We start from the raw sequence: 26,209 nt of genomic DNA on the forward strand, positions 1-26,209 counted from the left end.
ATCCAGTCAGGGAAATGACCGATTTCTGAAAGCACATCTTTCTTTTTAGTTTATATTCAACAGTGCCTTAAGCATTTTTATTACCTTTTTCAACTCTCCTCCCTCATATTTGTGTCAAAATTGCGGGGTGTGGAAATAGAGCCAGAAAAAGCCCTTTACAGCGAACACAGACTTCATTATTCTTATATTTTTCTTAATAACCTATTCATAATTACGATGCCTTCTTATACAAGTATGATTTTCAGCTTATTCTTCAAGGTGTATCGAGCTGACTTTCCTTTGTACCACTTGTAAGGGTGGTGGTGGTGGGGTGGTGTTTTATTTTCAGTGAGGAAGAACCTCTCATTCACAGCAATGGGTTACAATAATCTCTCCAGGTTCTGTCCGGATTGCAAATGTTTTTTGGGAATATAACGTTTTCCTTGTCTACAACAATGCATTCACTAAGTCTTTAATAAAGTAGCATGTGGGCTCCCAGTTACCTACACTCTCACTGACCTCCTCAAGCCACGTTGTCAAAGGTTGCAGACCCCATAACTAGGACAACTAAATAAAATAATAGCATTTACTCCAAAAGAAAGTATCTGTAGAAAAATTTAAACTCCACTATGGCCCTAGAACATCTGAGTAATTATGTGGAAAGACAGAATTTCACATCTTTCAACCAACAGATGGTAAAAGTCCATTCCAGTTCTTTCTAAGCACCAGATTCCTGAGGGTAGCAGGAACCAACATGCCCACTTCCTTGATGTGATGCCAACTGAGCTCCCTCGTTATTGTCTGGAAAGCAACAGAATATTTTAAAGTCACTATCTCTTAAGGAAATAGCCCATTTAAAGTGATGACAAGCAGAATGCACGTTATCCCCGGAGTTATCTCAAACCTATGAAGTCTAGGAATTCCCACACGATTTATGGCTTGCTTGGAGAGAGCACTCAGCTTTTCTGTGTATGGCCCTCAGCTTTCTCCTTTTTCTACAGCAATGAAAACAGCAATTCTTTGTGAGACCCCAGCAAGGAGAGAGCCCAACAGGAATAAGAAATGGCTGCTTGAAGCCATTGGAGCCACTTCTGAATACTCCACTTCGAAAGATAAATGTTATAAATTAATTGCCTCCCACACTGTTTCATTTAAATATAGGCAGTGAAATATTACCTGTCCGATTCTCTCTCTGCTACAGTGAAGTAATTTCCAGACACTCTGTTCCAATAGATAAAACGTTCTAAAAACTTGTAACTATTATGCACAAGTAAGGCACATAAATAAACTGCATTTATGTAATTCTGCTGAATAGATTTTCCTTACTTGTATCTCGAGACGCGTTAAGAGGAGACCAAGAACTTTCCTCATAAAGTCAGCAAATATCTTAGTTATTTGATCACAAGGTAATAGTCTGCATTTCTTAATCTGTATTTCATAGAATAAAATGCATCATACTAAGTATTTGGATTATATATTAACTAGCTGAAGTATCCTACCTTATACAAAGCAGAGGGCCTTGCAAGTGCATCTGTCATTCAATCACCAAAAAGACACTAAGAACTACCAAACAAAACTAATAAGTCTACCAAATGGTGACAGGTGATATTCCTCTGCAACTGTTAGCTTCTGATACGTACAGCATATAGATTTTGGTATGTAAAGATAAGACCTATCTTTTGTCAGACAAACAAGAAAATCAATCACATACAAGAAAGTGCATTTACAACATCTAATACAGACCCATATTTAACAGAAAGATTTGCCTCAAATACAGTCTTCCAAAAAGCAGTCAAAACCCAAGCATTTACTTCGCTATTCCTTTAAAACTGTTCTGAAATCGCCTATCTTCTCTACAAACATAGAAAGTAAGTGCAAACAATCACACCGAAAACTCTTTCTACCTCTACCTTACAATATTGCTAAGGTTTATGACCTTAATCCCTATTAGACGACTCATAATTAATACATTTCTTCAATTCCTGGAGGGAATTCCTTATCTTTCTATAACTGTATCCTCATGCAATCAGCCAGGACTTCAATGTCAAGATGAAGTTACGACTGGAATTCCAAACCTAAGCTCCACTTACGTGAAACATTACATATTCCCTGCCCAACACATTTTAGCCATTCTTTAATTGGTAGAGAACTGCTAGTCATGTATTTACAATCTATTTCAACAAATCACAAAATCAAGAATATTTTTTTACATTACTTCTTTTAGAAATGCAGCACATTGCATCAAGACAAAAGTCTGTCTCAATACTTCAATCCAAGTAATGCCACCTAAATAATGAAACCCCACCTTGCAGATTCAGTGCAAACACTCTTAAAAATACTTCCCGTATCCTTCCATTTGTCTCCATAAATTTCAGCTTGTCAGAGTCTTAAATCAGAAGGTGACTCAGAGAACTTAACTCCTTCCAAGAAGTTGTTACCTCTCATTTCTCTCACTCTGAGGTCACAGACTGTTCTCGTGTACCTCCACACCCTTCCTCGCCCCTGTTGGTGTATGAACAAGAGTAGGGAGAAGGATTTATACCCTATAAGTCTGGCACACCTCCATCTCTCAAAACCCTACCTGACTGGATTTAGAATTACTTACATCTCAGGACCCACCCAGTAGGCACACAGCAGGCACTGGAGAAGAAGGGCAGGGAAATTAACCCAAGCCACCACCTTCTCTCCCTCATTTTCACCTGAAAATCATCAACTGCATCTATCCTAGCGAACCGACCAGCAGCAAGTCCTGTTCTTTGGCAACAGAGAGCAAGCAGTGTAGTATGGCCACGTTCGTACCTTTGAACTGTCAGCATCCAAGACAGGGTGGCTATATTTAAGCCACCGTTAATTTCAGGGTGGTCCTTGCCCTGTGCTATCTGGAAGAGCTGTAGCGCATAGAAGCCAAGAGCATTGCAGGAACTCTTCTAGCAATACAACAGTATAGGTAATTACCCTCCCATGCTCAGAAAACTTCCCGTTACATGTGGCATTACCATCATCATCATCTTGATTCTCGGCACACAGAGTCCACCATGGCTCACTTGGTCAGCTCCTGCAGACCAGCTGGCTATTAATTTCACCATCACAAAAATTAAAAATGGAAATTACAGGATGCCTTCAAAATCCATTTCCAATTAACAAAAACTTCCCAAAGTTAATATGCAATAATTAAATTTAATGTTTACTGCCTGGTACCATGACAGGGCTGTGGTTTAAGCCATCTGGATACATTTACTATCTACTTTTATAGTTTGTACACACATGTACACACACGAAAGATATGTAAGAGTTTCTTCATCTTATAATGATTGTTCCTGGAATAACTGTAACAGTCTTATTATCATCCATATGTACTCTCATCAAATCCGCTTTATTGTGGCTTCTCCCTGGCAAATAGACATGGGTATGTATGTGCATTCTCTGATGCACGTAAGAACGTACATGATCTGCCAGTCAAGAGTAATGTGGAAATAAAAGCTTTAAAAGAAATTAAAAACAATTGCCAAATACAGCAGTGAGCCTCTGATGCTACTGAATGCGATCTATTTAAAGCACGACAGATAAGCAGGTGGCTTAGAAGAAAAGAGATTTACAAGAACTCCCCCATCACAAAATTGAACGAAAACGTAACGGAAGGAAAACAGTGCCATCTAGCGACAATAACATTTTTTATTCATAAGCGAGGTCTCTGAACGGACTGATTTGTATCAGTTTCTTTAAACACCACCATCATCTGAAACTACAGAAAACATTCCATGAACCACACTGTGCCACTGAGCTGTGAAGCTGTATACATTTTGGTATAGTACTGTTCACCTCAAGAACTTCCATGTTTAATTCAAAGAATCACAAGTGCTGTAAATGACTACCAGAAGTTACCAAGCACCTACTAATTCCTTTAAGGCTTTACCTCTGCCATCCATGACATGGAGACATAAATACCTGCTGTGAAGTATATTCTATACCTCCTTCCTACAGTCTACTCCAGTATGTCTCTCTGCTTTTGGAAAATCTTGCTAGCACTCTCAGCAGATGATTTTCTCCCATTTAATATTTCTAATCCTGCTAAAACCGCATTCTCCCACCCTTTTCAACAGCCTTTTACACATACAAAGACAAGTTCCCCCTCCTTCCCAGTCTTATTTGCCTAACAATGCTAATTTGTTAGTCCATTCCCCTTTATCACAATTTACAGACTATCATTCTTCATCTGCTCTCCTTTAGATTCAGTCCAGTTTGTCCATATCATTATCTAAAAGCAAGCCATGAAACTGGACACAATAATCCAGTCAGGCTTTACTGATGATAAGAGCTAGAAAATTAGCTCACGTATCCTGCATGCAATGACAGGTGATGAAGTTCTTAAAGCCCAGATAAAGTTCAGATCTAGAAAATGGACGATTTTTTTTTCCCTTCACTGCACTAATCCCTTCCCAAGCAAAGAGATGCATCAGGCTTTTCTGTTCTTGAGAAGTTAATATTAATTGTTACTTATCTCAGTGTTTTTGCATGCACGGTGGCTAATCTTAGCCACCAGACAATGCTCTCAAATAATTTTTTTTGGACATCTCCTTCACAGCAGCCACTAAAATTTCTGACATCATCGTGGTTCTCCAATTCTTAAAGGCATCCTATGTTGAAATTCTTACCATAAAAGTCTATGATCACGACCATAAAAAACAAAACAACAACAACAAAAGTAAGTTTCACTTACATATTAAGAAGCTGAGCCATAGCTGAAAAAAGTCAAGCTTGTTTTCAAGTCCTTTAAAATTTCTACCACAAACTTTCAAGTTGGCAACGTAGGTGAGAGTATTTTCAATGCTGTTACATTCACTTTGTCTATAACAAGGTTATTCAAATCTTTACAAGGATTTGCATTATTTTCAGATGTTTCTGAAGAAAACTGATCAGATTCCTTTTATTTTTATAATACTGATTCCTCTTAACACTGTGGGAACTACCTTTCCAAAGAAAAACAATGCTCAATCAAGATTAAAATCTTTTTTCCAAGCTTCATTTTTCATAGTTATTTCAGATCAACTTCTTAGGTAGATAACCCACAATCTTTGAATCCAACTTCATCTAAAGCATGTTCCAAATGCCATAAATTAAGATCAAAAGACTTTCTTTGCACTTCTGAAAAAATGAAAAGTTGCTCCTCCTCCTCCACTGCCAAGATGTAACCTACTTTTGGTAAGTATGCCGCCCCCCAGCAGTCCCTCTCATCTTCTGCCAAAAGGATCAAATGCCCGCAGACCACCTGCACCTTCTTGATAATCTTCAGCTACACTATTACTGTAAAAATCTCCCACACTGAAAATCAGATAAGATCTAATTAAAAAAAAAAAAAAAGCACCTTAGTGCTTATTACCATCTTCAGTTCTCACAATGCCTGCCTTTCATTTGGTCAGTTTGTCACTGAATTTGTAGTATATGGCAAAGATTATTATTTATTTTTTTTAATAAAATTGGAGATGCATATTCCCAAAACTACACAGATTTTCACTTTTATAGCCGTAACACATTATATAGAGAGTATTATAAATTTTATCACCATCACTTTAGTCACCTTACATGGCTATTATCAACAGGTCTGTATCTGGCAGTAGATCATAATTCATACAAGCCTACTAACTCCTATTTATTTATCCAAGCTCCAACAACACCGAGGAACAGAAAAAAGCAAGCGTATTTTTTTCCAGAAGCAGCAAAGCAAAATAATGCCATGAAATCCCAGCAATCCTTCCGCTCACTTCTGTGGAACAGCAATCTCTCCCCACCTTCATAGTCAAATGTGCTCAAGCCAGGAGAAAAACAACGGGTGTGTGAATGATTTCTGCGAAGACGCTTGCCTAGCAACTACAATTTACAGTTAAGTGTGGTAACTATAGGAGGAGCAAGTTTTAAAAACTTTAAAAGAGAGCAGAACATGAGAATACATACTGCCTGGTTATTTTTCACTACAAACACGGTGAAGTCAAAGCATTTACAAGGTCAAGTCTAAGAATTTACGAGGAAGAGCTGCAATCCGTGGCAGAAAAAAGACCACCAGTGATAACATTCAGCGTAGAGAGCGCTCAACAGTGCATAACCTTAAAGACAAGGAATATGATTTTGATATAAAACACTGCAGAAAATCACTCAATGTAAGGCCAGGAGAAAAATTTGACAGAAGCATTAACTTCACGATGCTAATTCTTACATTCTGTGTTATCTTTGGTGTTTTAACGCAGTGCAAACCAATTAGGAAGTTCAAAACGTTTTTACAGCAAACTAAAGCACAGGTTAAGCATTTTACCTCATGCGCAGTATCCCAATAAGAGTGGCAGCCAGCTCTGAGGACATTCTTCCCATAATACAACAGCGACTCAAGCAAGCTAGCAAGCTGGCAGGGAGGCACGGTAGGAAGTACACCAGCTGAACCAGCCGCCGCTGAGCCTCAGCTGGGAGCAGAACCAGAGTGCCATCTAGCGGGTCTGAAAACATACAAAGAATGAATTAAAAGCTAGGCACAAAACATAGCTTTCTCCTACTGTCACTGAAGTATTGAAAGTTTGTAAGTGTAGGAAGAATGAGACGTAAGTCGAAGAAAACTGAGGAGCAGAGGAAGCAAGGGTAACAAAAGCAGTATGGAAGGCCAGCGGGAAATTATGAAGAGTGAAAATTATAACAAAACAATGCTAAAAAAGAATAGAATCAAACACTTTTCACTTGCACAGTATTTTCCTAATTAACTAAAAAACAAATGTCCTTCATTGTGCAAATGCCTAGGGAGGCCCTATGAAAATTATTTTTATAAATGTATCTCTCCTTGTGTTCCAGTAAACAAACTTCCACGGACTTCCTCTTCTGCAATAATGCTCTAGGGAAACTGATTCTACACCAGTGACAAAAACTTGGGTTACAAGTCATATTTAGATTAGTTTCCTATGAAACATATACACGTGCTATGTTTCAGGAAACGAGTATCAAAACACACTTAGATCCAGCACTACCACCAGAAACTATTGAAAAGAACTGAGTCCATAACTGAAAAAAAAAGAAAATCAAGAAGCGTTTTATTTAAACTGAAGTATAATAAAAATAGAAACATTTTGTCTTTTGATTTTTAAGCACATAGAAATCCACTGTCTCATTTCCGATTTCATATCTTCAAGAACAAGTAGAAGCTTATCTTTAAACTGAAAACAGATGATACCACTTTATTTTATGAGCCCTGGTCAAGAAAACAGCCTAAATCTATCACAATACTCACAACAAAATTGACAGACTGAACAACAATGCAATTCTAGAGACGAGAACATTTTCATTTTCAGCAGAAAAGCCCATAGGTGCTAACAGGCAATTTATTATCATCACAGGAATAAAATTCTTACAACAGTATAATCACATTGACGGACCCAAATACATTTTATTTCTTGTAAACAGGAGAATCTATTTCACTCATCGCTTTCAGAAAGGAAGCAAGGTATGCGTTTAACAACATACGGACATACTATTGTTTGTGTTTCCTGAAACAGCAAGTAGGAGTCCACAACCCAACAGACTATGTTCCCCCTTCCTTACGTAATGACAAGCAAGAAGTGCCCTGGACCCACAGAACTTAAACCACTTTCAGGCAAGGCTTCAGCTTCAAAAATGAGCAGCATGCATTAAGTGAATAGGAAAAAAAACGTATTTGGAAAATTTTGGCAAATGGTATTTGAACATCGAAATGCCAACATTTTAAATACACAAAAGCTTTCACACTAGTATCTCATGCAGTGACCCCTCATCTTTTCTAGCTGCTATTATAGAAGAGCCTATATCATTTACTGAAGGTACAGCACTATACCTAACACTGAAGAAGGAAGAAAATAGAAAAAAAGAAGTGATACTACCAGAAGCAGATTTCACAAAAACTGAAGCTTCTGATTTATCTATCAGATTAAGGTCCTGATAACTTTAACTGCACATTTTAACTGTTTTGCCAGCCTTTAGGAAATGATACATCATTCCTTTTAACCTTCACTGTAGGTGACTGATCTCCCCCCCCCCCCCAATACACACTTCACATTCACCTAAGAAACACTTCTATTTTCCATGTATTGCAACTTTCCTAAAAAGTGATAGACAAAAAAAATCAGTATGCTGTAGAGCAAAGTCTTACCGTATATTTGATCAGCAGTGGCTTGTAAACTTTGTAATAATTCTTTGTTTGAACGAGAAGCAGCAGAATGAATGATATCAATCAGCTGATTTGAAAGCTCGGGGTTTCTCAAGCCAAGCAGAGCAAGTTGCTGAGGTAAACCAGCCAACCAACGAGATAAAACTTTACTTCGACTTCTAAAGAAAGAGGGAAAATTATTTTGGGGAATCAAAAACAAACAAAAAAACTTATCTTTTCCAGCCTTGACTAAGTTGCTTTAATGTTAGGTATAATTAAATGACAATAAACTGCGACAGTATGATTTGCTTAGAATATTTCACCTGAAGACGTGAGCACATTGGTACGCTACTAGGGTTATAACAGAAGGATTTATTTGGTCCAGTTTTTGCACTACATACTTACAGCTTTTTTAGAAAGTGTGTGAACTGACCGTATGCTGGCAAAGCAACGTTTCCATTTCTCATTAGTTTTTATCATTTTATATTATTACCATATTCTGACTACTCCTGGACTCCCCAGTCGAGCCATTACTCATCACTAGACTTTCAAATTCAATTCTACCTTTACCGACGCCTTGGCGCTTCAATTCAGATAAATCTTAAAACAGAATGAGCAACTAGAACTGGTTGCTTTAAATAGGAGTCGATAACATGATTTCAGTTTCTTTTCTTTCTCTGTTCAAATGCTACAGTAAATCAACTATTTTTGTCAACCACTATAAAGTATCTTTTCTGCCCCCCTCCAAAACATCCAAACCCTCGGTTTTTTAGCCAGTTTCATTTCTTAATCAGGAATGATGATTTAAAAAAGCAGTAATATTAAGAAAAAGTGAGACTAAAAGAAGTAAAATGAATCCTGGGTGATCAGAGAATGCTGTTTTCCCTTTTTTGATCTTATTATATTTCTCTTTTTATTATACATCAAGGAGCAAGTACTGAATTATTTTAATGAAGGTTTTCAGGTAGGTCTAAAAGTAATTTTTTAAAGCATAACTTAATAGTTAACACAATAATTAAAGGAAGAATTCTTGAATCCTATTTATTGTCTTAGCACTGAATCCTATGGCACATAGCCAAATTACTTCAAATATGGCTCTCCTGAAGTTACTCTTATTAAAAGACGCACACTTTATTAATAGATCTGTTACATATGTATACTAAAAAAATTACACTAAAAACTGTAGGGACAAAACCATACCATTACTCTCACTGTCTATAAGCCATACAGAGCTAATACAGTTATTTATTTTCCCCTGAACAGTAACACAAAGCTACACACTGCAAACATAAGAAACACAGTAGAAAGGAAGCATAAAGGACAACTGGAAAAAATAATTTAGTTGAATTTGCAGGATTAGCAATTAAGGAAATTTGACATAAAATTCAGGATGAAAAAATGTCAAGAGAGAAACTTTCTACTGTGACTTTTTAAAGTCGAACTGCACTTCAAACTCTTTACTTCAGAATTACCAATGGTGCCCTGAAGCTTAGGCTGCACAGCACAGCTCCACTGAATGAATAATGTGATCCTGCTGAAACCAGACACAGCATTATGAGTATGGCCTCACCAGTACTCAGGAAAGACAAGAATTTTAGTCAATCTGCTGGTCACGTTCCTCCTACTGTAGACCACGATGGTTTGCCTTACTCAGGAGAGGAATGCACTATGAACTTATATGCAGCTTGGCACCTATTTTTTAACTGCTACTACTGCTGCTGCTCAGCAAGAACTGGTGCATGACTTTATTCTACTCCAGATGCAGAGTTGAATACATACCCTTATTGAAATGCGATGCGATTTCTCTTGGCCAACGTCAAGCTTCATCACCAGGTTGCTCTGAACTGAAGCCCTGCCATTTAGCACATGCCATTCCCTCTATCTTGGCACTGTCTACAAACTCACTGGGTGCATCCTATTTCATGACCCAGGCCACCAAACATTGCACAGCACTGGCCTCAGCATCAGCCCTTCACATATTCCTGACCAAACACTCAACTGATTCCAGTCAAATTCTCTGAAATTGCTGTTTACTATAATCACCCTCTAAAAGCTGGTAAGGAAAGAAGGAAAAACTCAAACAAGCTTTTCCCTCACCTGAGAGGAATCTTCGTTTATATTTACGACTTGAAGATTCTCCAGAACTCATTCTCTATTCAAACCAATTGGCCTGTTAGTACTTCAGGAAACTTCACTAATTATGGTTTTTAATTTCCTTTAAATGTCTTTGATGCTGAGCTTTAGAACCAGACAACCCCACTAGAGAACTGTTTTTATTTATCCTTTCTAGTTCAAACTAAAACAATCCAATTGCATAGACCAATCCTATTTTTCAAAGGCTACCGTTTCTGTGACAGTTTTACTTACGAGATCAAGTATAATTTACAAACCAAAACCATTCTATCACCTCAGTTCTAAATAGATGATACATGTATAAATCAAGAAGTTCAAGTTGAAGGTGTCAGTAAGACTAGCATAATGCTGATAAAAATCATCTAATTTTCAACAGACTTAAAATCCCTCACCAAAAAGTTTGAGGAAACAAAATGTCTATAATAGCATAAGAGGGCATTAAAGGTAGGTGCCCTCCACCTTCCTCCCAGGCAACAGTAGGCCAAAATCTGCCATCCATCCTTTGAGAATCAGATACACCTAAAAAATAAAGTTTCATTTAAATGGTCTTGGAATTTGTTCTAGCATGAACTCTGCTCCTCTTATACTGCACTCAACAAGCTTCTGAGGAAAAAAAAAAATTGAGGAGAGCAGCCAAAAGAAGGCTAAAAGAGCTATAATATCAAGCTGAATGGCATAACAATACGAATGTCAACCAGGATCCACTTCCCAGTTCACATCTTGAAGACCGGAAAACACTGTTTCTAACGGAAAGAAATGGATTGTCCCAGTACATAAAGATTAAGCTATCTTAAAATGTTATCATACATAGGTGTATATATTCTTTTTGCAAATGATTTTGGCCTTTTGAGATTTCACTCTTCAGTTACTAAAAATGTTACAATTCCATGTAGAGGACTGAGAAAAGGGCAATAACAAGAAAGCTACTGCTGTTTGTGACATCTAAAAGTTGAAAGTTAAAGCTTTGTAGACATTAGATGGTCATATGATGCCGTGGATGAGGTGCTCAGGACTTGTTCAGAAAACAGTGGTTATGTAACCTCATAGAAATTAGTATAGAAAGAATCTTCTTCACCCAAAGTGAAAAAGAAGAGGAAAATGCTGCTTAGCCTTTTCCCGTCTTTCAAATTCCCTTTATTTTTTTTGATATTCATAGCATAACGTTAGATTTTTCTGTCTGTAGATCTAATTACGTGTATTCAGGCCTGATCACAAAGCAGGCTTAAAAAAAGCTGAGGACTGACAGAAAATATCTATATTCCCGAAGCTTGACTGTGCTAATGGATACCAGCATTTCTGGGGACCCTGAGGTTTGATTTCTACCTGTCAGCAGAAGCAGGTATCATTGTTATGATTGTGTGCCCTTTGCCATTCTCAAGACTGATGCAGACTGATCTCTATTTAAGTATTTTACATAGTTGGAACCACATGGCTTGGTTGAAAAATACATCACCTTAACTTTTCCAGAATAATTTGGACAAATCTTATGCTGAAAAACTAAAACAGCAATATGGAGAATCATTTCCTCTTACTTGAAGCTAGTCAGGTATCTAATAGACGCACATAACTGGGAACCCAAAAGGACAGAATACTTTCTTAAACTTAGTCTCTTTAAATCCACACATCCAAAACAACTGAAGTGTACTTTTATTAAAGAAAATAAATACGGTAGGCTAGACATGCACTAATGGAACCACTTAAGTCACAAGTCCATGACCTTGAGCTGGAGTAATGGACGTGGCTCCATTGCAATAGCTGCACAACACTGACACATCTGGGAACGACTACCACACAGTCAGTAACAATGAGCTTGCAGCAATATACTGCAAATTAAATCTTAAATCTAGTACTTATATTAGAGAAAAAGACACATAAGCTAACACACATCAATCTCAAATCAAAGGGAAACTGAACTTTGAAATTTCAGTGACAGTGCCAAACCAGATCCACAATGACATCTTACAACACATAAATTCAATATTCTAACTTTTGAAATAAACATGCTGTGTTGAAATGAAAAAGAATATAGAAATATAGGTGTTTTTTACCTGATTCTTTGAGTCCTCAAATCTTCTTTTTGGTAAACTCTGCTAAAAAATTTCAAAAGCAATGTACGAACAGGAAAAAGGAGATTCCGTTGCTGATATAGTGTATATACTGCTTTTATCAAGGGTTCTGTAGCCACTAGAATGAATAAAAAAAAATAATCAAATAGTGCTGCCTAATCTTCTGATTTCATACATACACGCACACATATTACATATAATCTGTATCTGCAACTACCTACAGTTATTTCCATAGGGGAAGTACCAAAAGGCTTCAAAACAAACCACTGGATAAATCTGTGAATCATTAAAACACCTCGTTGTGTAGCTTATGAAAGAAGCACAACTACAGAAACAACAGGTACGTGAAAACTTCAGAGCTTCCTGAAGACAGCTCATTAACTATCTCGAAACCAGTGCAATAAGTAATAAATTCCTGTTTTCCACAGCTATCTTCCACATCCTTTTTCCCTAGCACAATAACTTCACATCACTGGTCTCCTTTACTCTTCGCCTTGTTTCCAAAACCTCACCGCCACTGCCTTCAGTTATCTCCATACTAACCCTCCCTGCCACACACACATCAGCCTCATCAGCTCTCCACGTCTTCGAACCAGCTGGCTCCACACCACATTTGCTGATTAACCAGAAAATACATACCTTGAGAGCCACTGGCAAGCCGCTACAATGAGATCTGCTAAACTTGCACTGCAACCTTTTCTTCTCTGAAGCTTTAGCCAACTATGCTTTATCACCAGACTTAAAACAATGTTTGAGTTCTAACCTCATGTCAAAGGTGGCTAAAACTGGCCAGCAAGTGCAGAAGTTATTATAGTAGACTGAAAAAGAGACCAAACATTTTCTTTAGAAGCCAGACTGAAATATTGGAAGTAAAAGTTAACGAAACGTGAAAAAAAATCATACAAATATCTGAATTCTGAGAAGACAAGCCTAAAAGAACAGGGAAGTATCTGAAAAGACAAGAGACATATGAAGAGCACTACCCCTCACTCAAGTTGTCTGAATAGGGCTTGATCCCAGTGAACTAATTGCTGTCAAGATGTACTTAACTAGCAGTAATCACTCATTTTCATTGTTTTCATAATCCAAGACGACAGAACTTTTTGTTTTCCATTCAGGTGTACAAAGCAGTTAAAGTTATGCATTCAAAACCAGACACAGTGACGTGTTCCACACTGAACAGAGCTACTTCTGCCCCTGGAGACCACATTTTAACAGGAATGCTCCATACTAAAGATGATTACAGGTCCAGTTCAGGGGCCAATCTTAATCAAAAAACTCCAGTAAAACCAGGGAACGTATTTAAGTTACTGTACAGAGATTCTCAGGAAAAGATACACTATAAAAAGCACCTGAAAAGGCATGGCCATGCTTAATCATAACACAGGGAGCCCTTGAGAAGTTGAAATCTAACAAATCTTTCAACCAAGAAATACATCAAATATTAGAACAAATTTTAATTAAGATAAATTCTTTTTTTTTTTCCACTAGAAACATTAACTTATTCATTTCACATACTCCTCTAATGAAGATTTATCTTGGACTGCATTTCTTAAACAGAATGCTCGCTTATCCTCAATTAATTAGTAGTTCATTAATTAGCTGGAAATCACAAAGGTATTAACGTCAACGGAAAATTTTATAAGAAATAAATATTCTAAGCATGTAGAATATTCAGCCACCTTCAAATAACTCTCCATGGCACATTCAGTAAAGCAAGTCCTACTGTTTGAATTGCTTCCTATGAACAGAACAAGTTTAAATACAAAAGCAATTTTAAAATGCGTTATCTAAAAGTAGTATTTTAAAGGTCCACATTGTACAGACTTCCAAAATGCAGCTGAGGTCCTCGTAGGTTTTTAACATAGTCCAGTTTTAATTAGCATGTGGCAATCCTCCTCTTGAAGTGACTGAGTGGTCTCTCTCACTTGAAGAAAATTTATCAAAAATACAACTAGCAGGTAAACTGCTGCTAAACTTATACCTGAGAAATGCAAGAAAGCAACAGACCTTCTAATTATAAAGAGCAGATCCAGAGTTTGATCTTAATCAACGGAGAGAAATCTTCAGACATCAGCTTGAAGCTCTTCTACACATCCAAATTAAATGGTACGTTGCACACCAGAATAAGGAACTACTCAAAATAGGCAGCCATGAAAAAAAGGACTGCAAAGATACCACCATATTTTTGTTGCATAATGCTGAAGATTTTGACCATTTTTTTATTTCATCTCATTTCATTTTTATTTTTTTTTGCATTGTCTTCTTAAAAATATATATATACACACACACACACACACACCTTCTCGGGCCCTTAATCTCAATTTCGGATATGTTTTAAACAATTCAGATTTATCTTCAGTATGTGCCAACTTCTGGAATATCATCATATACAATACAGTTCAGAATTTCTAGAACACCATCAAAAAAATCAGGAAAGGAAACTTTTTTCCACATAGAATGGCTTAGGTTGTAAAAGGCCTCTGGATATCATTGGGTCTAATGCCCCTGCTCAGGCAGGATCACCTAAAGCTGGTGGCGAGGACCATGTCCATACGGTTTCTGAATGTCTCCAAAGAGAGAGATTTCCAAGGTGGGAACTCCACAACTTCTCTGGGCAAGCTTTGCCAGTGCTCAGTCACACTCACAGTGAAAAAGTATTTCCTGATGCTCAGAGAAATCTTCCTGTGTTTCAGTTTGTGCCCACAGCCTCTTATTGTGTCATTGGGCACCACTGAAAAGAGCCTTGTTCCGTTCTCTTGAGAGGTATTTATAGACATTTATAAGTTTCCCCCAAGCCTTCCCTTCTCCAGGCTCTCTCAGTCTTTCCTTGTAGGAGAGATGCTCCAATCCCTTAATCATTTTCATGGTCCTTCACTGGACTCTCTCCAGTAGCTCCACGTCTCACTTGAACTGGGAAGCCCAGAATGGACACAGTACTCCACGTGGCTTTACCAGTGCTGAGTGGAAAGGATGAATCACCTCCCTCGACCTGCTGGCAACACTTCTCCTCATGCAGCCCAGGATACCGTTCGGCCTTCTTTGCCACAAGGGAACATTACTGGCTCATGGTCAGCTTGGCGTCCACCCAGATCCTTTTCTGCCAAGCTGCTTTCCATCTGGGCGGCCCCAGCATGTTCTGGTGGATGAGCCTGCTCCTTCACAGGTGCAGGACTTTGCTCTTCCTCTCGCTGAACTGCATGAGGTCCTTGTCAGCCCATTTATCCAGCCTGTTGAAACTATACTTCCTCTACGTCTAGTAAATGAAGTTTAATCTTACATCTAGTCAGGCTTTTAGTACTGCACAAGGATTATCAAGAAGGGACAAGATAAATTGTTCAAACAGATACAGATTCCTGAGGTAAACAATTTCCTGCTCACAACAACATTCCTGAACCTTTACAGAATAAGACAAGATCCATATGCATCAATCTTCTGGAAGTTCACTTAAATGTTTTTTTCGTTTGTTTTTAAAGCTTAAAGCTTTTATTTTCTGCATCCTTGAGGAAAATTGTTTTACTAAAATGGCTACTTCGGTTAGAAAAACACAAGCTATTCTCCCCTATCTGACAAGAGTCTAGTAGACAAAGCAAAATTCAATGTTTTACTACAAAGAAAAGTGTGAAGCATCTGATATAATAGCTGGAAACGTATTTCTTTAGTATCAACTCTTCTGCTTTAGCTCAGATGATGAGACGGGCACATCTCTGACTGTGGACTATTACTTGCTTTCAGCAGGAAGCTAAATTTTGTAGTATAGATAGAAATAATTAGTTATTAGCTTTGTTGCCAGGGAGATAGCGTTTTCTATAAATGGCTGTTGGCTGTGGAATTTAATTCTACCAGACCGATAAGACAATAGACCACTGTCACCTTTAGACTTACTGAGAAATTCCTTTCTTTAAGAAGTCCTGCATCAACCAGTGAACAGACATGGCAAACGAGGTCTTATCTGGATCAGTCAAGCGTTATTTTGGTGAGGGGGTGGGAAGAGAACCCAAAACACTGTGTTGGCCGTGCAAGTCATAACTGCAAACGTGTTTTCCCTTGGAAGGGGATTAAAATCAAATGCTACAGCAGCTTTCATCTGAACTATCTTGGCATTTCATAGAATCATAGAATGGTTTGGGCCTGGAAGGGACCTTAAAGACCATCTGGTTCCAATCCCCTGCCATGGATGGGGATACCTTCCACTAGACTAGGTTGCTCAACGCCCCATCCAGTCTGGCCTCGAACACTTTTCATGTTACCATAGAACTAGAACGGTCATCTGACATTACTCAAGGACGTCTACAAGCTACATTAATGATTTTAAATAAGGACTAAAATATTAAAATATCATGCAACTCTCCTTTCTTGTAATTATTATTTTTTCCAGTAAAGTAAAAACGTATTCTTCCCATTTACAAGAATGCCTTAAGAAGTAAAAACAGAAGACAGGTACACAAATATATGCTTTGTATATCAACACTATGAATCTAGCAGCATTCCTAATAAGGAAGAAATTTTCAATGCCGCGTACAATGATATGACCATGGAATTCAATTTACCTCTACAGACAAAACACACTATGGATGTAACAACCAAGGATATAAGACAAAGTGATCTGAAAAGAAAAAAGTAACTCAATCTCTTTGTCAGTGCCTACATTTCACTTTTTACAAACTACTCACATCTTACCTTTGTTCTGCTGTATTTGCATTAGTCTCCAAGTCACACCAAGCAATCTGTTCACCTGCTTGCTATTCAGCCTGCTGCCATCCTGGAGAGTATCTGTCACAAATTTCCTTATCATGTCCAACCAACCAGAATCTGCCTGCAGTGTTGAAGCACTTGCTAGTGAAACCATTATGTCACACAAGGTTAAGTTCAGTAAAAGATGGTCTACACTGTTTGAGGGTGTCATACAATACTTGTTGCTAAGGAGGAAAGGAGGGGAAAAAAGAAAAAAAAAATCAAAAAAAATTATGCCTTTTAATATACAGTTACTTCAGTAGGAATTATACCACATAGGGAAGAAAAATTATAAATGCTGAAGTTCTAAAGCAAATACACGTTTTAAAAGAGTCTTTGTACTTGACTTTCACATCCCATTCAGGTAAATGACAATTTTTGTTTTGCCACCATGATATCTATTTCTTGTATTTATAGCGGCAGTGAGAACCAAAGCTGTAAATTGTGTCTCTACGGCTGATTTCTCCTCTGAGATTTTTACCCTGGTCTAGCACCACTTTTAGGTGACTGAAACAGGAAAAGAAAAACTAGAAAAACGACACCTTAGTTTTGTTTCTTGTGTTTCATCTTCTGTGAGGAATCACATGGATTTTGTCACTGTCAGACAACTAAAAGCACCATGAACAGCATAGAGAAATTCATTTATGTACCTTTTTCCAATCTCCTATGGAATAAGAAACACATTTATCACCGTTACTATATCCTCCAGAGGTCTGAAAGTCAAAATTAAGGGTTACCAAGAAAGGAATCAAGGATGTTGCAGCTTGACATCTGATGCTGGAACTTCAGTTCACGCTGACTGAACACCCACAGTATACAAAAAGAACGTCAAAGAATTTATCTACAGAAAGCTGCACATATGAGTACCTACATTCAGAACATGATATAGAGTTGTGAAAATGACATAACAGAGCACTTTACCCTATGCTAACTTAAGTCTAGTCACTCTTCAATTCAATAAAGCCAACTGTTAAAATACGAGGAAGTAAATCTCAAGCTATGGGCTTAATTTACACATTGCATAAATGCTAGTATCTTTTTTCATGTTCAGAACGTGTTGACATGAAGGGCTATCTGCAGTACTGTCATAAGTTTCTGTAACATTTTGCAAACTGGAGAAGGAAGGAAGCCTTAAAATGCCATGTGAGATTTCTAAATGCAAGCCTTCACACCAATATATCGGTAAGTAGGGAAAACAAAAGGTAACTATTTTTATTTACATCACACAAGGCTAAGTTTTTGGAAGTCCTCAATTAATATCCAAAACCACAAAAGTCTCCAGTATCTATCCAACAGCATACTTATTAAGTGCAAGAATAGGGCACAATTTAGGAGTATAGTGAAGAAGGATGCACAGAACTTCAGTAAGTCAGGGTGTCACCTACAACACAAGAAACATGGTTGTGTTGCCCAACTACTAGCTCTCAGATTTTCAGTTTCAAGAAAGGGAGTTCAGGTCAAAACCTGGAAAAGCAAAACATTTTTTGGCTTTATCAACTTAATGGACAAGGCTAGCTGAAATGAAAATATTTCACTAGGAGCTATGCTGTACCTCTAATCTATGTGCCCTTCTAGGAATGGAGAATGCAATACTTGAAATACCAAACATGATTTCAAACACAAATATACCTGCAGCATGATAATGATAGACCCTTAGAATAAACCAAGATTCCACTATGACAGCTCCATTTTCAGCAGCACAGTTTGCAGTACTTTCACTTCTTTAAAACAGCTTTTTCATTTCTACTGGAGGACTTTCAGATGACTTCCTACACAATACTTTTAATAAGTACAACCAAAACGCTCTGGTTGTACAGACCTCCCAGGAACACACAATAAAAAAGTTTTACAACATTAAAAACTTAGTAAGGCCCACATATATTGTCTCATTTTACGAAACTAAAAGCTGTTAACACAACACTGATTTTATTCTTACCCTTTCCACGAATCTTTCTTTTTGTGCCTTACTGTTTCTTGTAAATAGTAAGGAAAACTACGCATGAAGTGGTGCTTGAAATCAACAAGGTAATTCATTCGGAGCCACACTTCCTATTAAGGAAAGCAGATGACAGAAAAGATGGTAGTAAGTGAAAAGCATCAATGAAATCATGCACAAACTGGAAGATCCACAAAACAACAGAGTAAAGTTGTGATACAATTCAAGGGTGAGGGATAACATTTAATCCAAACTGGACCAGTATGCGTTCCTAGCACATACTATATATTATATACACAATATAAAACCAAGTGAGTTACAGGTATCAACTGAAAGCGCTTTTACATTAATTTATCAGTGAACTCTGATTTACTTGCAGTGACTGTCCTGAATTTTCCATTAAGACATACTCTGACACTACCTTTCATCTTTCCCACTATTAACATACTCGTAGTTCAAGACTTCCAACAAAACATCTTACTGAAAAAAGGTCATCCTTACACAATAAGGTTTTTACATTCAAAAATAATTTTACTTTTTGGTTTAACAGACATTCTCAGTCACCATTCCACAAACTATCTAGCAGAACCCACTGCACGCACACAGAAGCTTGCATTGTTATTAAATTGATCAGGCACAACAATCTTTTTTATATATCCAAATATTAAGAGAATGACCATTGAACTATTTCAAAGATTAGCAGGCTCCCACTAAGCACAGAGTGGTTTTCCAGAAGATCTCTAATAAGCACTCTGGCCCTTAAAGCCCAAGGACTGTTTCATAAGCAAAACTTCCATTTTCAAACTGAGCTATTTGAATGTACTTTATATATAGGGTAAATATAAAGGAACAGAGAAGATACAATTATAAAATACAGTATCCTCAAAAAAAAAAATTTCTTCTGAACATCTTAAGGTCATAATGCACCTGTGTGTACCTCAAATGTCTTACATCTTGACACAGGAGCACTCCTTTCTCGTGACCAAAAGGCAGGCACCCAGTGGCTAAGGGCAGCAGCCTTAAAGCACCCTAAAGAAAAAGGTTAGCAGCAGCAGGCTGCCACAGCCTCCTTTCTGCCTGCTCCCAAGTGGCTCTGTAGAAAGGACAGAGGTAAATGGGAACAGCATGTTTCATTCAGGGACACCAAATTCACCCCTCTCGGGCTGTCTGTGTACGTTAGCTAACTCGGGTGTAATGGGTTGATTCCAGATTTTTTTGTAGTAATTATTTTGTATGTAGATTTTGTTTAGCACGTGAATCTAGAATCCTATACAGAGATAAAAGAGCTGTCAAGACATTCCTTCAACAGCCAAAATGACAAGAAAAGTGTGTGTGTTTTCGTGTTTGCAAGGCTTTCTGAAGAGCAGCAAACATTGCAAAAAAAAAAAGTAATTGATTTATCAAAATAAAAGATAGACAAAATAATCAGGGCAAAGACCTTCACAGATGCTTTCCAAAACTCTTATTTAGGCTTTGATTCAGTGCCATGGGCGATACTGCCAATCGTGATACAGCAGAGCAGGTACTGCCAAGCAGTTACAGACTTCATACAACCCTTGTCCCTTACCTTTCCAAGGGTTTAAGGATTGTGTTTTTCATTCCACTACCCCGATGTGTAAAACCTTTCAACGTGTAAAAACAAGAAACAAATAATCCATACCACACTTTGGTCAGATTTATATTCTAGAGGTTATCTGGGAGACAACGCTCCTCTTCTCCAATATAATTTTCAGGCTCATACGTTTTCGTGCTGGTCTGTCAGGAGGGATTCCTGGAGACTACTGCTGAACTCACTGCTCAGTTCAACAGATTCTTTTCTAGAGTAAGAGACCTGAAAAAATCCAAACTCCAATTTTGCTCAAACCCTAGGCTTTTTCGCTCTTACTCAAATATTTCCACTATTTCCCACCACCAACTCACTGGTTTCTGATCAAAACAACATGAACTCTCATTATTATGCCACGGATCACTTCTCCCTTACCATTTTGTATGTTTCATCGTGTCGCTTTGTGAGCTTCCACAATAAATGTATTATACTAAGCACTTGCTGCATAAGCTGCTGAGAATCTGATTCCAAAAGATTTCCGAGAATGGGAGCTGATTGTGCGGGAGATGCTTCAATCCAGCACTCTATCAGTAATGGAATTATTATCTCAATAAAACCTTTTAAATTTTCAGCCGAGGACAGGCCTTTTTCTGCACTGTCCATTACACTTGCCAGAGACCTAAATGACAAAAGCAAGAAAAAAAAAAGAAAAAGATAAAAGAAAAAGATAAAGATCACACACCTTTAAAAACAGTTTAAGCAATACTGCTTTCCTTTCTTTATACCAGAAAAAATATTTTTAATACATTAAAGGTTCGCTTGCTTTCTTGCTAAATATTTCAATAAGGAAAAATGGGATCATAGAATCACAGAATATCCCGAGTTGGAAGGGACCCATCAGGATCATCGAGTCCAACTCCTGGCACCACCACACAGGTCTAACCCAAAAATTCAGGCCATAGTTCAAACCTACTACAACAAACCTGCTCCCGAGACTCCCTGCAAATCTGTGTGCTTCTATACCAGCTTCTTAGATTTCAGCACTTCTCTCCCCACTGTTACATGTAAGGTCTACAGAAATACGATTTGTATTATCATATCGCCTTCAAGCAACAGGTAAGATTTCACTGTGCTCAGCACAACAGAATAAAAAACTTTTACTTTAAGTTTTAAGCTCCTTGAAGCAAAATAATGAAACTGACTACAAAGTATTGTCAAACGCGTGAGGTTTATTACAGTTAATAATGATCTTCAGCTATAATAAACGTAATGGTTGCTCATAATAATAGAAAAATCATTCTGCCAAACCATAACCAATTCCCATTGTGACGGCTTAGCTTTAATGCTCTGGAGAGCAACTAGCTCAAAAATTATTATAATGATCTGATAATAAACAAAAATTATCCAAAAATAACGAGATACCGTTTAAATCAAACTAGTATACATCTCCCAGAAAGCAAGAAAACCAAGATTTTTTTTTTCCCTGGTAACACTTCTGTCTTCTTTTCCACAAGGGATTATCCACACAAATCACAAAATCCTGCTCCTGAGTATTCTCAGGCAGTTTATATACATTTTAAGAACGTTCTTTAAAGAAAGTAACTCGTGAAGCACTCCTGCTATTTTTGAGCAATACAGAAGCTTTTGGAAGTGTTTCTAAACAAGGAAAGAGCTCTTAAAAAGTTTAAAAAAAACACAACACAGAGGATCAATATTAACTTCAACTCATAATTGCTGACATTGTGAAAGCAAAATCATCATGGAACACAAAAGGCTCATAGCAAGAAATTTCTATAATTCTAAATTCTTAATATAAGTAAAAATTGGTATGCTCGATTTCCTATTAAACCCCTTCCTATTTCAGTGATGTTCTCCAAGAAACTTTTCTTTACAGATAAACACCCAAAATGAAATCTGAAAAACTACTTGCCTTCTTCCCAGAGGTTGTTTACAAATATTTTAATTTGGTATTGAATTAAAGAGATTAACCAGTTTTCTCTGGTCATCCTACCATTTTCAAGCCATCCAATTTGCTATATCTTTCAAAGAAGCTTTAAAAAAAACAAAAAAAAAACCTCAGCACTAACAGCAACAACCAATATATGCAGTCAACTGTTTTTTGCTTTTTCTCTTTAAAAAAAAAAAAAGGGGGGGGTTTATTAACTATCTACTCTGTAGACTCTACAGTGAAGACATCAGTTTCTTTTAGACTATAGGGTTTATGGTGGATAACTCTAATGTAGACATCTAAAGACACAGCAGACAAATCTCATCTTCTAGTTATATCCATCACAAATCCTACAGCATCACTGGATGACTAAGTTGCTACCAAGACCTCTAATTTCACTGAACAATGCTGTCCTGTAAACGCTAATAACATGAGAATACTAGACACTTGGCTGAGATTCTGGAGTGTCGGTAATTGGGTAACATAGTTCTGAAGTCATACTTCCAAACAATTTCTCTGAAAAGAATACCTGGTATTACAGCAGAGCTCTGGCATTACAGCAATCTGTTTCTGGACCAGAAAAATCACCTCACTAAACAACGAGCCGTGCATGAAACCTGAGAACACACACCTCAAGATTCCTACTGAAGTATAACAAAGCACAGCCCTCTATTTTAGTGCTCATCTGAAACAAGGAATGGGAAGAAAAAAAAGAATCAGTGCCAAAAGGGATATCCCACCCAGATGCTGAGAGCACCTGGGAAAGAAAACTTAGCATAGCTTTTATGTCTCCCCTCAAAAGAAGCCCCTAGGTCTCAAAATATTCTCCACACATTCAAGGTTGACAGCAAAAGGGGTACATAATGACAAAGTATGCATACTGAACAGATGGCACTGATCTGGTGAGCGCATCCTTTGCCAAACACGGTCATATGAACCAGGAGAGTCTGATGTCAATTGAAGTGTCAATCTTTCTGTCCCATATCTGTTACCATTAGTCCTTAATAGCAGGGTGGCTCTGAAAAACACCACAAAGCTCATTACCTTCACTTTGGGGTAAATTATTATTAAGGGGAGCTGTAAGATACTCATGTATGTAGCGCCTTAAGCTGTCGTTTTTCTTAAAATGCCAATATTCCTATAAGGAATACCAAACAAAATAATTTTTTCTTTGTAACATAACCGCAACTTGACTGTAAGGGAGTGAAAAAAAAACTTAGGGAAGGGAAACTTAGTCAAGGAAGCATGAAAGAAACAGAAAATAGGAAAAGAACAACTGGCTGCTTGAAATAGAAAGTCACTGAATGATAGTGATTTCTTTTTCTTTTGGTCTTGCAGTCTAAATCAGATTACTGTGCTCCTCTTCCTTAGGTACGCATCGCCTATTTCAGCAGAAAAACACTCAGCTGTACTTTCCACTTCTATCTGATGCACAGCACACACATATACGTTCACTGTGCTTTGTCTTCCACCTCGGTCACTCAAGTCTTCTCCAATTTACTCCGCAGCTTCATTTTATCCTTTCTTGGCAGAACAGATGCTCTATCATTTCGCTTCAGTACCGTTTCCAGTCCAAAAAAAGATGACACACCTTGGTACCACCAAATTCAAGCTGTGAGGGCCTTCCATTTTTCCAACCCTGAAACGAAGTGATGCAAAAAGCAGCGCAGTCAGCAGCAACACATCAGGCAGAAAACACGTTCTAGTAATCTCCTACTTCATTGTGATCTTTAATTCACACATAGTAGGAAGACCTAACACACAACAGAACATAACAAAGCCTTAATATTTGAATTGCTGAACCATCCAGCATTCCAGAAGAGATCTACACTGTTCACCAAATGCTAATACTGCTAGCTGGAAAACCCTTGGAAAATCCTGTTCTGTAATCACTAAATTATGTAGGAGGTAGCACCCCTACCTGATGAACCACCAAGATTAAAAAGATACAGGAACACACACACAAACCTATCAGCAACTTCAGAATTTAAAATATTATTAATGGTGTTTGGAAGCCTACTTTTTAAAGAAAAAAGTCAAAACTTATTTGCAGTATTAGTGATGAGCCCTTTTACCACCAATACACACACGCAATGCAATTAGTCACTTCTGGTTTGGCCAACTCTTATTACCTATAGTTAAGACTTGACTATTTCTGTGTCAACTTCTTTAAACAAAACCACACACACCACTTGAGATTTTGGAGATCTGCAGCAGAGACATTTTGCACCTCTTACTAGGAGTCATTTCTGTCCCTGCAGTAATGGTCACAGCAGAGGCCCAGGAATGACCGTCAAAGGCCACAGTTGGGATTGGAAAAGACAGAATTAAACATCTTCAGATTACTAGAAAAGATTTCAGAGAGAAGGGCTTCACGCTGTAGGCATCCTTCCTGTTTCTCATAGCAAATAGAAAAGCCCCCAGGTAACTTCCACTTTTAACATTCCACGAATATCCAGTAAAACAAGCTCTGCTAGCCCCTTTGTACAAAAGGGCTGCACCAACCAACGAGCAAATACAACAGAACGAGAACGCTTTAGTACCTTGTGTGGCTATCCCTTCTCTTGCCAATCTTCTGCTCCGCTGCCATCAGCTCTCTCTGCCAACTTTGCCTCGGACGCTAGCAGTGTTTCCTTCTACTCTTCCGGCTCCTCCTCGTGCTTGGAACGGCTTTGTGAAAGCATTTATAACCAGAAGCGGATCGCGATGTTTCACCGAAATCTAGCTCCTCAGAAAAGGGGAATCCAATTCAGGAGACACCAGGTGCAGTTTATTTTCCCCGACCTTGGACACAGCGCGCCTCCAGCCATTACAGGGCATGGCACAGCACGCACTGCGCGTCACCCGGTGCACAGAACAACAACCCCCTGGTACTCGGTGGTCCGTAGCTCTTTGCTGCTGTCTGCAAGATGAAGTCCACAGGACCGTTTGGCACTGAAACCCTCCCCTGCCTTGAGACTGGATTTCACTGCTTTAGTTTCTAAGGTAGTTTTAACTGCAGCAGCTATTGTTGGACATCACTGAACTCTTAAGCTATGCTAACACCACTTCCGTGAGAATAAGCTTTACGATTTACTTAGCTTCATGTAAATTTCCCATACCTACCACAGGTAACATGCTATCTCCCAAGAGGAAGCCTAAGAGAAGAGGAATGGAACAGCTTTTTGTCTGTCACCAAGATGGAGACTGAAAAGACCTGCTAATTCAGGCCCACATCTGGGGTATTAAAAGAGAACACCTCTTCTGCGCCTCCTTCAAAGGTATGAGGTAGACATAATGATGGATCAGACAGTGGGATTTGTACCTTTTTTTCTGCCACTGATCTCCTAGCTCAATTTGGTAAAAAAAACTTTATATCCACCCCGTAGTCAGTCTTGTTCAGCACCAAAACAAGGACTGTGGTTTCTCTTCAACCCCCCCTGAGATTTACGGATTAGAAGTGCTGTGTAACAGCTAAACAGCAGTTCTGTTTTTCAGGTAGTTCATGCCAGCTGTTCTACCACCACATGGGTAACATCTACAGTCATAAGTACACATGAGGATGGCAACATCAAAAAGGTACCATAAGGCTTTGGGGGCGAAGGGGCAGGGCTCCCCTCTGGTTTGAGGTGAATCAGAAAAGACAGAGAGAAACAAATATGGTTAGTTATTTCTCCCTAAACTTCAGTTCAGATCTAGTTAGAGCCCCAGACCTTTCTGTTACTAAGCATGCTAT

General features: G+C 38.1%; 1 protein-coding gene across 6 annotated transcripts in view; it reads right to left on the reverse strand.

Annotated features, from left to right (window-relative positions):
- Positions 1 to 26,209, reverse strand: part of TEX10 (testis expressed 10) — a 52,997-nt gene that overhangs the window by 22,355 nt on the left and 4,433 nt on the right. For 5 of the 6 annotated variants that reach the window (XM_083822749.1, XM_083822746.1, XM_083822745.1 and 2 more), the window contains 6 exons: positions 20,982 to 21,225; positions 19,001 to 19,113; positions 17,011 to 17,249; positions 12,313 to 12,448; positions 8,135 to 8,310; positions 6,284 to 6,461 (listed from right to left, as the gene is read on the reverse strand). In XM_083822749.1, coding sequence (XP_083678875.1) covers positions 6,284 to 6,461; positions 8,135 to 8,310; positions 12,313 to 12,448; positions 17,011 to 17,249; positions 19,001 to 19,113; positions 20,982 to 21,225 — 1,086 coding nt within the window. The remainder of the gene's footprint in view (positions 1 to 6,283; positions 6,462 to 8,134; positions 8,311 to 12,312; positions 12,449 to 17,010; positions 17,250 to 19,000; positions 19,114 to 20,981; positions 21,226 to 26,209) is intronic. The other variant, XM_083822748.1, reaches the window with a different exon arrangement.

This window comes from Anser anser, assembly GCF_964211835.1.
Source record: "Anser anser genome assembly, chromosome: 2".
Lineage (NCBI taxonomy): Eukaryota > Metazoa > Chordata > Aves > Anseriformes > Anatidae > Anser > Anser anser.